This window comes from Chaetodon trifascialis, chromosome 17, assembly GCF_039877785.1.
Source record: "Chaetodon trifascialis isolate fChaTrf1 chromosome 17, fChaTrf1.hap1, whole genome shotgun sequence".
NCBI lineage: Eukaryota > Metazoa > Chordata > Actinopteri > Chaetodontiformes > Chaetodontidae > Chaetodon > Chaetodon trifascialis.
Window position 1 is genome coordinate 14,116,094 of NC_092072.1, and position 11,410 is coordinate 14,127,503.

General features: G+C 42.9%; 1 protein-coding gene across 1 annotated transcript; it reads left to right on the plus strand.

Annotated features, from left to right (window-relative positions):
- The first annotated feature begins 542 nt into the window (after nucleotides 1-542).
- casd1 (CAS1 domain containing 1) lies at nucleotides 543-9,693 on the plus strand. Its single transcript, XM_070985094.1, has 18 exons — nucleotides 543-713; nucleotides 1,871-1,967; nucleotides 2,288-2,408; nucleotides 2,804-2,848; nucleotides 2,946-3,008; nucleotides 3,113-3,157; nucleotides 3,269-3,392; nucleotides 3,572-3,786; nucleotides 3,927-4,346; nucleotides 4,478-4,567; nucleotides 4,691-4,810; nucleotides 6,228-6,384; nucleotides 6,529-6,608; nucleotides 6,822-6,923; nucleotides 7,084-7,224; nucleotides 7,568-7,645; nucleotides 8,215-8,307; nucleotides 8,682-9,693. Exons 1-18 carry the CDS (start codon nucleotides 581-583, stop codon nucleotides 8,949-8,951), a joined length of 2,394 nt encoding a protein of 797 aa, XP_070841195.1. The 5' UTR covers nucleotides 543-580; the 3' UTR covers nucleotides 8,952-9,693.
- Nucleotides 9,694-11,410: the final 1,717 nt, after the last annotated feature.

The window sequence follows — 11,410 nt, forward strand, 5'->3', positions numbered from 1 at the left end:
ATTCACACGCAATGAACACAGTGGTTACATGACCTTTAGCAGCCTCTGTCGGTGGCCAGTAGGAATTGCATCTACTGTACTACAAATTGACACAATTTCAGTACTTGTTCATATTGACTCTCTCTTCAGCATATTTAGTCCCATCAAGGGTCAGTTAATTTAAAACAAAGAAATAAACAATATCCTCGAAAAGGCCTGATAAGTACTGCAGTTTGCAATTCTCTCTCTGATTCAAAGAAGGTCTAAGGAAACATCTTTGAAAACATAATCAAATTATCTACAACACTGTCGTATAATACACTTTGTCCAAAGTTTTGGTTTCAAATACGTGTTTGAAGCCACGGATCTTTTACTGTGCGTCGCAAAGTTATCTAAAAGTGAGTGCTGTCTCTTCAGGATAATAAAAAAAAGTAGACTAATTTGGACTTGAGACACTCTGAATCTTATTACTGATCCGCACCTGCTTTGAGCTCGCAGCGGTGACACAGAAAGAGGCGGTGTCACATGGAGCAGCCCGGGCAGATGGTGCACCCGGACGCTGCTACACTGCACAGGTGCTTGTTGTCATGGAGGAGCAAAGATGGCGGTCCTGGCCTATAGCCTGGGCAAACGCGAAATAAATCAACATTTTACCATTAAAAATGCAAAACTGATATCGCTAGTAGTCGTTACTTTGCTCCTCGTGTTTCACACAGCTTTGCGGTATTATGGAGGTAAGTGTTCTCCTGTTTATTTGAGTTACTGATGCAGTCAACAGCAGCTATTGCTAACGTTAGCTAGCTAGCTGTTTGTGTCTGTGAGTACTTTGCGGGTCGGAGCAGCGCTGTTATCCGGTGCTGCTTCTAAAGGGTGAGACATACAAGTTGCGGACCTTAGACGATACAGATAGATGACTGCATGTTTAGCTTGACTAAATTAACTAACGGTAACTCATCCTGCACGAACTTAAATCGGACTGGATAGCTTAGCCGAGTAAAGCTAACACTGCATTTAGGTGTGTTTACATGCCTCTGTCAGGGCACGCTTGATTACAGCTTGGGAAGTCGCGTGTAGGCTGATGTAGCTAACAATTGACAGAACAAGGTTTTTAGCATTAGGTCAGATCCCTTTCAGGTCGTCACTAACTGTTCAGTTAACGTGTTCAAAAAGGATACATGCTAACGTACATTATCAATAACGCTTGGCAGAAAAAAGGTGTATGTTAACGCTAACAAGTAACGTAACAAACTGCAGCTTAAGTAGTTTTGAACAGTATTGTAGCAGCCTGCCCTCTGTCTCCGGTCTCCCATAAGTTTGCATTGATACGTCGGGCAAAGATTAGTGAGGTGCATTGATGTGTTGGATCTCATTTGGCTTGTCCCACATCCCAAGACTGACAGTGACAGCGATGGCACTAAGCCCAGAGTTGGACCATAAAGAATTATTCGCATGGCATACATCCACCTACCAGCTGGGTTGCATATACTGTAGTGGACTTTGTCCATGAAAGGGGATAGGAACCAGGGAGCCCTGTGTAACGTTACACACCGAAAGCAGCTGCTTTGGCTTACGATGACACTACATGCCCACGTCTCTCGCCAGCCCACCCTTCGTGTTAGCCTGTTTGTATGGATTGAATCAATTGCAGATGTCTCCATTCATTTTGCGCTCAGATGAATAGCTGGAGAGATTTATGGTTAATTGCTGATGGCTTCATTTTGTACTATGGCCCCAAGCAGAGCCCTGCATTGTATACTAGTCTTTTGACAGCAATGAATGAAAAGCCAGGGTACCATTGAAACAGCAGGTTTCAGTCATTGTCACAATGAAAGCGAGAGCTGTGTTTTTTGTTTGGTCTGACTGGTAGAGATTCTCTGTGTCTTGCCTCCAGGCGGAGACTCATGTGAATGGCTGCTGTCCAGAGGACGTTACTTGGGGGAGAATGTATGGCAGCCGTATGGCTGCATGATGCACAAATACAAAAGCATGTGAGTCTAACTGTGCAAGTTTACTATATGTACAGTGTGTTTGAGACAAAGATTCAAGTGTATAGTAGTAGTGGATGAGGTGTGTGTGTGTGTGTGTGTGTGTGTGTGTGTGTGTGTGTGTGTGTGTGTGTGTGTGTGTGTATGGGTAATTTGTGAGTCTAATAGCCGATGGAGAAGATACTGTGACAGAGAAAGACTCTGTAATAAGATCGGATTTTGATTAGATTATGAAATGAACCACCCAGCACATGAATGGTTGCTATCTGCAGTTGTTAAGATGTACAGTTTTTAGATTCCTCACCATCAGTTTTGTCTTACAGTGAAGCCAAAACCTGCCTTGCTGAAAAGCGGGTGGCCTTTGTTGGCGATTCACGTATCCGGCAGCTATTTTACTCCTTCATTAAAATTATTGACCATGATCGAAGAGAAGATGGAAACAAGGTAATTATGAGAAAGAGCAGCATGGAAATTGTTCAGCAGAGGTAACGAGCTGTGGGACAAAAACCAAAAGTGCAGATGTTATCAGACATTCCTCCATTTGTCTATAAACTAAAAGTATCTGATCAACTGAGATCTGAAAACACTCCACTGTTTGTGAACAGTTTGCTCCTACTTGGTACTGTAAAACCTGAGCCACAGCCTTGATGTGAGAAATAATTTAAGTTCTTATCGGTGTGGTTTGCACAAAAATCCATCTACACAATATGAAGCACTGGAATGTGTGGCAGTTGTGCAGCAGTCGTAACTATTTTTGGTCTGATCTCAATCAGGGAAAAAGAGGAGTACTATCTGCCTAACAGGCTTTCTTTCTGTCTGTCCCCATGTAATGTCTGAAGCACGAGGACATTTCCTTTAAAGATGAGAGCTCCTCTGTTAACGTGGTAAGCTATTTCTGGATATGTTTTTATGTCGTTTTCTTAATGTGTGAAAACATTGTCTGATAGAAGTTAAAAACATCTATGTCCTCTTTATGTGTAGGACTTCCTGTGGTATCCAGAGGCAAATAATTCGATGAAGGAACGCTTGATATCATGGACACATGTGAGTACAGATGCTAAGCTCTGTTATTAACAGCTTGGGAGTGTTAATTGAGGAAGTTTCTTAAACTTGTCTTTTTTAATTGCACCTTGTCTTGTGTGTTGCAGGAAGCTTCAGCAAAGCCAGATGTTGTCATCCTTGGAGCTGCCACAGTAAGCTGTATAAATGAGTGCTTGGCAATGCTTGCACATGTCATGATAGATGTAAGTGAGGTGGTGGCTGAGTTATGTCAATCTTAATCTCCATTAATCCATTTACTACAGTGGTCCATCAAGTTGCACAGTGGCAGCAGCGAGACCCTGCAGCAGTACAAAGTCAACCTGACAGCCATTGCTGTGTACCTGGAGAGGCTGGCTGACCATGGAGAGGTCTACTGGGTCCTGCAAGGTAAGATCATCTCAGATGGGTATCACATGATTGCTTTATTCATATCATATGGGATTACCATTAGAATGACTGAATGGTTCACACATTCACAGAAGTCTTCATTTTCATGCATGCAGCCTATAAAACACATCTCTTCCTGTTCACGTTGCTCAAAACACCATCACACCTCTGTCCTCTAGACCCGGTAAATGAAGACGTGCTGAGTGACAACAGGAAAATGATCACCAACCAGCAGCTTGAGTTGTACAACGAAGCAGCGGTGGACGTGCTCAACAGCAGCAAGCGTAACGGCAGGTCCCGGGTCAAGCTGCTGGCCGCGTCCCGCCAGGCTGCAATGGAAACTATCACCCAATCAGATGACGGCTTGCATCTGCCTGAGAGCACCAGGAATGTGGTAGGCAGGATGACGAATAATTAAAGATTATTTGTTGCCAATTAGATTGGTCTAGTAACTGTAGGTTCAGCTGTTGTGGCAGCACAGTCCCATCATGTTACTCTCATCTTGTTCGCCGCTCTGTGTAATGCTCCTGTCAGGGCGCCATGGTCCTCATGAACTCTGTGTGCAACAAGCTGCTGAGGCCCATCGACGGCTCCTGCTGCCAGACGTTACCGCCCCCAAACCTCCTCCAGAAACTCTCAGCGTGTTTCTTCCTGGGCTCTGCCCTGGTCTTCCTGGTCCTCCATGTCCTCGGCAACAACCGCCCCCGCCGACCTGTGCCCCCAGATGTGGAGAGCCTGGAGGAGAAGAAGCCTGCAACTGCAGCTGTCCCCCTGGGTCCAAAGGCACCCTTCCAGGCCCTCTGCAGGATGGGTGTCATCATGGGCTATTTCTACCTTTGTGACAGGGCAGACGTGTTCATGAAAGAGCAGAAGTTCTACACACACTCCACATTCTTCATCCCTCTCATCTATATATTTATCCTGGGAGTTTTCTACAGCGAGAGCAGCAAGGAGGTGAGATGGTGCAGTTCAGTGAAATGTGTGTCTTTATGTGTGAATGTAGTTTGATATTTGATATAGATATATATATATATATATATATATATATACAATTCTGCATGTTCTGTTTTCCTTCTTTCAAATAGACCAAATTACTCAACCGAGAGCAAACAGATGAGTGGAAAGGCTGGATGCAGTTGGTCATCCTCATCTATCACATATCTGGAGCCAGCGCTGTGAGTCCCAAACATCTCGTCTACACGTCCATTTGGGTGTAACCTGCTTTGAGACAGTGTACACCAATATGTACGCTAATGTTTGATTTAAAGGCATACATGCATTTTTTTTCTGTCTTCCAGTTCATTCCAGTGTACATGCATGTGCGGGTGCTGGTGGCAGCATACCTTTTTCAGACTGGCTATGGACACTTTTCCTTTTTCTGGCTCAAAGGAGACTTTGGCCTGTATAGAGTGTGTCAGGTGAGAGGACAGTCAGTTGTATGTTAATCTGAGTCTTGCAGTAACTCTTTTTTTCTTGTGACAGCAATTACTATTATGACTAATGACTCATTTTTCAGTGGAAGTCAAAGATCCACAACTTTTTCTGTGCACACAAAAGGTTTATTTCTCTCAAAAGCATGAGAACATATGTTAAAATCGGTGTTGAACAATTCTCCTTTGCCAAAGTAGTTTAAATACGTGTACACAAAGGACAACCATTTACTGCATAATGTCGTCAGAAACTCACTACAGTTAGCTGATAATCAGCCTGATCAGTCGCCGTCTGCAATCAGCACAAACACACATTATTAAGCTGTAAACCACTAATCAAGCCGAGCTAACCACAGTCAATGAATACCTAGCAAGCTTATCATACTTCAGCAGTCACCTTGTGGTTCTATGGTGGGGTTAAACAGGGTAAAGAATACACACAGTATTTGAATTAAACAGAAGCTCCCTTTATGAAATACAACTCATTAAGAATGTCTTACATGTCAGCAGAAATGCATTACTCTGGAAACGCAAGATGAAAGGCGTCATGTGTCAACAGTGTTCTTGTCAATCAGGCATTAGTATAATCCATAAAGATAAACTTTACTTGTGTGCAAACTTTTGTCAGCGCACTACCAGCCTCTGTTGCTTATCCATATTTGCTTGTAAAAGCCCCCAAATGAAGCTTTTTCAACTCCAAAACATTACATTACTGTTAAGACGAATCTCGATTAATGTGTTCCGTTTCACAGGTCTCATTAGTTTGAGTGAATGTATGTTGCTTTTCGCTTACTGTCTGATTGTTTAAGGGTTTCGATGGTGCCACGTCTACTCTGAGAACTCATTCAGTGTTGCCAACAATCCAAGATATCCAGTGTTTATCCAGTAATGCTGATTAAACGGCAGAAGTCCTTATCTCTTGAGCTTCAATTTGAAATGTGGTGCAAGTGCAAACTCTCAGATACTAAGCTCTGACTACGTATGTACTACGAATGTGGCTTTTAGTTTGGGGCTTAAAGCAAGTGATTTTAAGAGGTTTTTAAGCTGGATAATTTCATATGTTGCACTTTGAAGACAGATCTGAAATTTTAGACGTTTGTCTGTAGAATGAGGAGTTTCAGAGATCTTGGTAGCTGCAGTCCAGAGAGACTGCTGAATATTCAGGTTGTTTTAGGCTGCAGTTCAAGTCGATAGTTGGCATTCCCGAATTCTGGTCTAAATGCATCCCTGTACATCTGCTCGGGAAAACATGGAGGCCTGCAGCAGGCAACTGTTCAACACCAATTTGATCAAATCTGTGCTCATAGTTTCAGAGAAATAAGCCTTTAATGTGTTATTATCATTGTGAGGAAATGATTGATGGATGTGTGCATGTTTCTGTGTTTTCATATTCATTCCACTGCAGGTGCTTTTCCGTCTGAACTTCCTGGTCTTGGTGCTGTGTGTGGTCATGGACAGACCCTACCAGTTCTATTACTTTGTCCCTCTGGTCACCTTCTGGTTCGTCATCATATACGGCACTTTGGCCATGTGGCCTCAGATCCTTCAGAAGAGGGCCAACAGTAAGTTTTTGTTTGTTTCACTCACTTGCGTCATACCTTTGGAAAATACCTGTGGGTACAGACTCGGATTGAATAGAAACAATTATTCTGACACAGGGCGGCAGAAAAACATTTTTGCTAATGGCTGTCTTCTTCTCTGAACAGGTAGTGGCATGTGGCACCTTGGGGTCTTGGCAAAGTTGCTGGGCCTCCTGTTGTTTATCTGCTTCTTTGCCTATTCACAGGTGGGTGGATTGAAAACATTTTAATCCCAGCAGTCACAGCTGTAACCTCACTTTAAGTTTTGGTTGTGCAAAACATTTAAGTGAAAATTAAATTGTGCAGTGGATTTAATTACTGCTCACCTCACTGCTGTCGTAGTTTTCGCTCATCCATAGTTTGGTCCTTGTTTAAAGCCCTGCTTATGTAATATTCATGTTTTGGCGCTGTGATTCCAGGGCTTCTTTGAGAGTACCTTCTCTGTGTGGCCCATCTCCAAGCTCTTTGAGCTGAACGGAAGCATCCACGAGTGGTGGTTCAGATGGAAGCTGGACCGATTCGTAAGTTTTGCTCCAGTTGCAGCCCACTTCACTTTAGTCAGTCTTTGCATTAATACCCTCTTTGAAACGTAATAACAATGCAGATCAGAAGGTTTCTGAAATGGGGCCACATTTTCCAAACTTTGTAAAGTGGTTTTAATGTGGTAATGTTGTCTTGCAGGCGGTGATACACGGCATGTTGTTTGCCTTCATCTATCTGGTGCTTCAGAAGCGGCAGGTGCTGTCGGAGGGCAAAGGAGAGGCTCTCTTCTCTGCCAAGATTTCCAGCCTGCTCCTCTTCCTCTCTTTTGTCTCCTTCATAGTAAGAGTCTTCACACTTGGGCTTCTCTGACATGGGGGGTGGGGGTACTTACATGCCTGATACCTGCCTTGGGAAGCTTCTGCTCCTAATGCTCTTGCGCACATCAGGACAAAGTTCTTGTTAGTATTGAGAAAGGTCTGATAATGCCCAGGTGGTAAATGTAGATTGTGTTCCACTGAGGCAGCTCTCTATTCTTGGCTGACTCCACAAAGCAGTTGAGAGTCACAGTCGCTGCTTTGGTCAAGGTCTAATCAAACCAAGTCAGCCACCTCCTTGTCATTGTTGCAGCTGAAGATTAAAACCTGTTACCTAACTTGACCCTCCCCCTCGCCCGCCGTTCTAGACTTACTCAGTATGGGCCAGCAGCTGCAAAACCAAAACAGAGTGCAACGAGATGCATCCTTACATCTCTGTGGTCCAGGTACGTTTTTAAATTTTCCTTCATTTCCTTTCATGGTCATGTGATTTTACAGCAAACATGTCATCTCAGGAGTCAGCCTGGGATAACTGTTGATCCTGTGTGTGTGTGTGTGTGTGTGTGTGTGTATGAGTATGAAGATGATTTTATAGTTCTAATAGTAGGATGGTGTCCCAGCTGCAGTTCCTTTGGCTTTTCCTTGAGATGTCATTATCTTAGTTACATGATAGTAACTAGGCAGGATAATAAGCAGAGTGTTGCAGCAAGGGAGTTTCCTTCTTTCATGGCTAAAGATAGTGCCGGTATCACGTAGGGCCAGTCCCCACCGGGAAACTGTTTGAAGTAGTCCTATAGATAAGTTCATTACAGCATAGTTAAGCTTTTCCCTTGTAAACAAGCCAGGATTGCCCATTCTGCAGCCCTATTTGACTTACTTTTTAGCACTAAAGCTTGAGTAGTTTTGACTCTTTCACTTCAGCCTGCAACTTCACATAATAAAAACCTCACAATACTCTCATTGTGTCTTCATGCTTTGCCTCTTTGAAATGTCTTCGCTCTCTCTTTGCCCACAGATTTTGGCCTTCATTCTCATCAGGAACATTCCTGGCTACGCCCGCTCTATATATAGCTCATTCTTTGCATGGTTCGGAAAGATCTCGTTGGAGGTAAGACGGACTTGGCAGTAGAGTTGCAATAATGGAGTATAAAGAATATAATTTATGTAGCAGACCTTAACACTAACCCTACATTACAAAGTGTTTCGCAAAGGGTACCATAAATCAAGAGAAATGAGTAATCATAAGAATAAAAATATAACCTCCCCAGCCTTACTGTCATTTAATGGACAATAAGGTTTTCTTATCTAATAGCTGAGGTGAGGCAACCAGTAGAATACCAGGAATAAGAATATGATGACAAATACAGGTCAAAAAGCAGCTGATCATCTGTGCCAGCTCTGTATGTGATGTTCAGTAGCTTCCCGGAAAATGGCACACATTACATTACATGCCTCTGAATGTGCTTTGTTTGACTCCCCCAGCTGTTCATATGCCAGTATCACATCTGGCTGGCGGCAGACACCAAGGGAATTTTGGTCCTGATCCCAGGAAACCCTTCACTTAACATCATGGTCAGCACCTTCATCTTTGTGTGCGTGGCTCATGAGATTTCCCTCATCACCAATGACCTGGCCCAGGTGGTCATCCCCAAAGACAGCGTGGCCCTGCTGAAGAGACTGGGGGCCGTGGGGCTCTTCAGTCTTTTTGTATTGCTGCTAGCCAGGGGCAGCCAGCCCACACCCGGTGCCTGATGGACACCTCTGATCTCGGAAGGGGCCACAACAGACTGGCCAAGCCCCTGCTGAGTTTGAAGTGAGGGAACGGATCCAATCCAGGAGCAGGCCCGGCGTTTTAGGGAGACAACCTCCGCTGTGGGACGCCCGGGAGGACAGTGTCTCTCTGCGGGCCATGTTTGAGCAGAGTCTGTACTTTTTTTACTGCTGTGAAAGTCGCACACTGAAGAAAAGAAAAGTGCCCCAAGAGAGGGGGCGGGGGGGTTGCTCCTTTCAGGGCAAAGTGCAAATTGCAAGAGGAAGAAAAAGAACAAAACGCTCACGAGGTTTACACTCTCTGGATTCAACGGAAGAGCAGAGAAGAAAATTGACGAGGCGGAATCTTATTCTCAACAAAAGGAAGTCCTCTCATTTCAAGGCGTCATGCTTGCTGTGTGAATTTTTTGCAGAGTTGCTTCTATTTAGCCAGACACACTAATAAGTCTATTCTGTCACATACAGTACTTCCTGTCACTACTTCACTCCGGAAGCGATCACTAGGCTCACACTCCGTCCACGTGGCAATAGCAGTCGAAGGTGTTTTCACTCAGGTGGATCCATAACCTACATATTCAGATATCTACAACAATGTTCAATTGTGCTGCATTTTATTATCAACATTACTTTGTACAGTATTTCTGGTGACTTTCAAACAGTGTTAGATATCTAAATATGCAAAACATGGACCAACAACCGGCTTGGGTGATCCAAAAATAATAAAACGAACGAAAAGAAAAACTCAAGATTCAAGTAAAAATTTGGGAGTGCAATTGTTAAAATGTTGGATCATCCCTCAACATATTTTTTCATTTTTTCATATGTTTTTGTGAGTAATTTTAGAAATGTTTGCCTTGTGCTGAAAGGTACTGTGGTCACCTGCTGTAGCTCTGAAATTCTATGTGATATGTACAGTATTTAATGATTTAAATTAAGCTTATATTTTATACTGTCCTTTTTGGGGGGGGGGGGGCTTTTATTTTGTATGTGGCGATCATGACTGCTGTTTGTGAAGGAAGTATGACATAGGTAGTTTTGTACCCATCTCAGCATCTAATAGACGATTACCTGCCTCAGACGCATTGCAGAGGTCGAGTCTTCGCAGTCCGACGTCTGTCTGTCTGTCCCGTGAGCTCACTCCATACATTGTCCGTGTATATTTGTATGATAGACTGCGAGACTTTATTTTATACAGCGACACTTCAGCAGTGTTTTTAGTCATTTATCCTTCCGCTGCCGTTAAAAACATGCCTCACAGTTCTGGTGGAAAATGCACTGGCTCGCACAAACTGTGTTATTATTGTACAATAGGAATAACAGCTAAACAGCTATACACATCCTCCCTTTGCTGCCACAGTGAGTGGGTGAATAAGTGATTTCTTAAGACTGAATGCCTTTGAACATACTGCTTTTCTCAGTGGCTTAAATACATACATCTTCTGCGATGTAGCCCGGGATCACAATCTTCCCTCTGGCACTTTGCATCAGAGCCACATCGACATTTAAACGCTCCCAGTGAATGCACTGACTGACCTGAGAAGACATATTACTGTTGCTTCAAGGAAAACCTTGTGTATTTCGTCATTTGACAAACGGTTGATGTCTCTTTGCCTGAATGTCCTCAAGACATTCAAGAGAGATTAGCACTTTTATCGTAAGATGTGCATTTTTGTTTCGTCTTCGCCGTGAAATATAACGTTCAACATGGGTTTAACAAGGTGCCAGCGCAGATACTTTGTTTACTTTAGCACATTTTTACTGGGTGGCTCAGATGTGTTGTCGAGGTCATTTCAGAAACAAAACTATGATATTGCAACCTGTGTTACATATGAATTTTGAGCTGCATATTTCATCTGCAATGAGGTTGTGAAATTGTGCAATGTCATTTGTTTTCTACACATTTATGTATCTTTCAAAAGAAAAACTTGGGTCCACAAAAAATTCACTTTTCTTTACCGTGGAACAATTTTACAAGGCTTCTCCGGTCGTTTATCTGATGGTGTGCAGTTTTCAAATGAATGAGAGCCAAGTCAATTTGTAATTTCTTTAAGCGGTCACCACCTCATCATATAGATGAGAATTTCCATGTTACAATTTTCATTAATGTGTGAGGTTTACTGATCCGTTTTCTCATCTATTGCTGATCAGCAGCTATAAATTTGGTAATCGTTTCAGGCCTTAATAGATCTTTTTGGTCGTGTAAAAGCAACAACTATTGATACCCCTGTGCAGGGCCTCTTTGAAATATCTTACTTGTAAATTTTTTGTGATGTCTTAAAAATGTGAAATGTATCCATATTATTTATAAATGCCTTTATTCTGTTGTACATTGTTAATAATACCTTCATAAAATGTGCTGGTTTGGCTTCTTTTTCTGGACCAAAACATACTTTTCGTACCATTCAGGCATTACTCGAGTCTACCGGAGTTACTTCCAGAAA

Excerpts from the sequence above, each read along its gene's own strand:
- casd1 (XM_070985094.1), top strand. The coding sequence starts at position 581 with ATGGCGGTCCTGGCCTATAGCCTGGGCAAACGCGAAATAAATCAACAT. Across the intron at positions 2,849-2,945 it reads AGAGCTCCTCTGTTAACGTG|GACTTCCTGTGGTATCCAGA; the intron begins GTAAGCTATTTC and ends CTTTATGTGTAG. Across the intron at positions 6,385-6,528 it reads CCTTCAGAAGAGGGCCAACA|GTAGTGGCATGTGGCACCTT; the intron begins GTAAGTTTTTGT and ends TTCTCTGAACAG.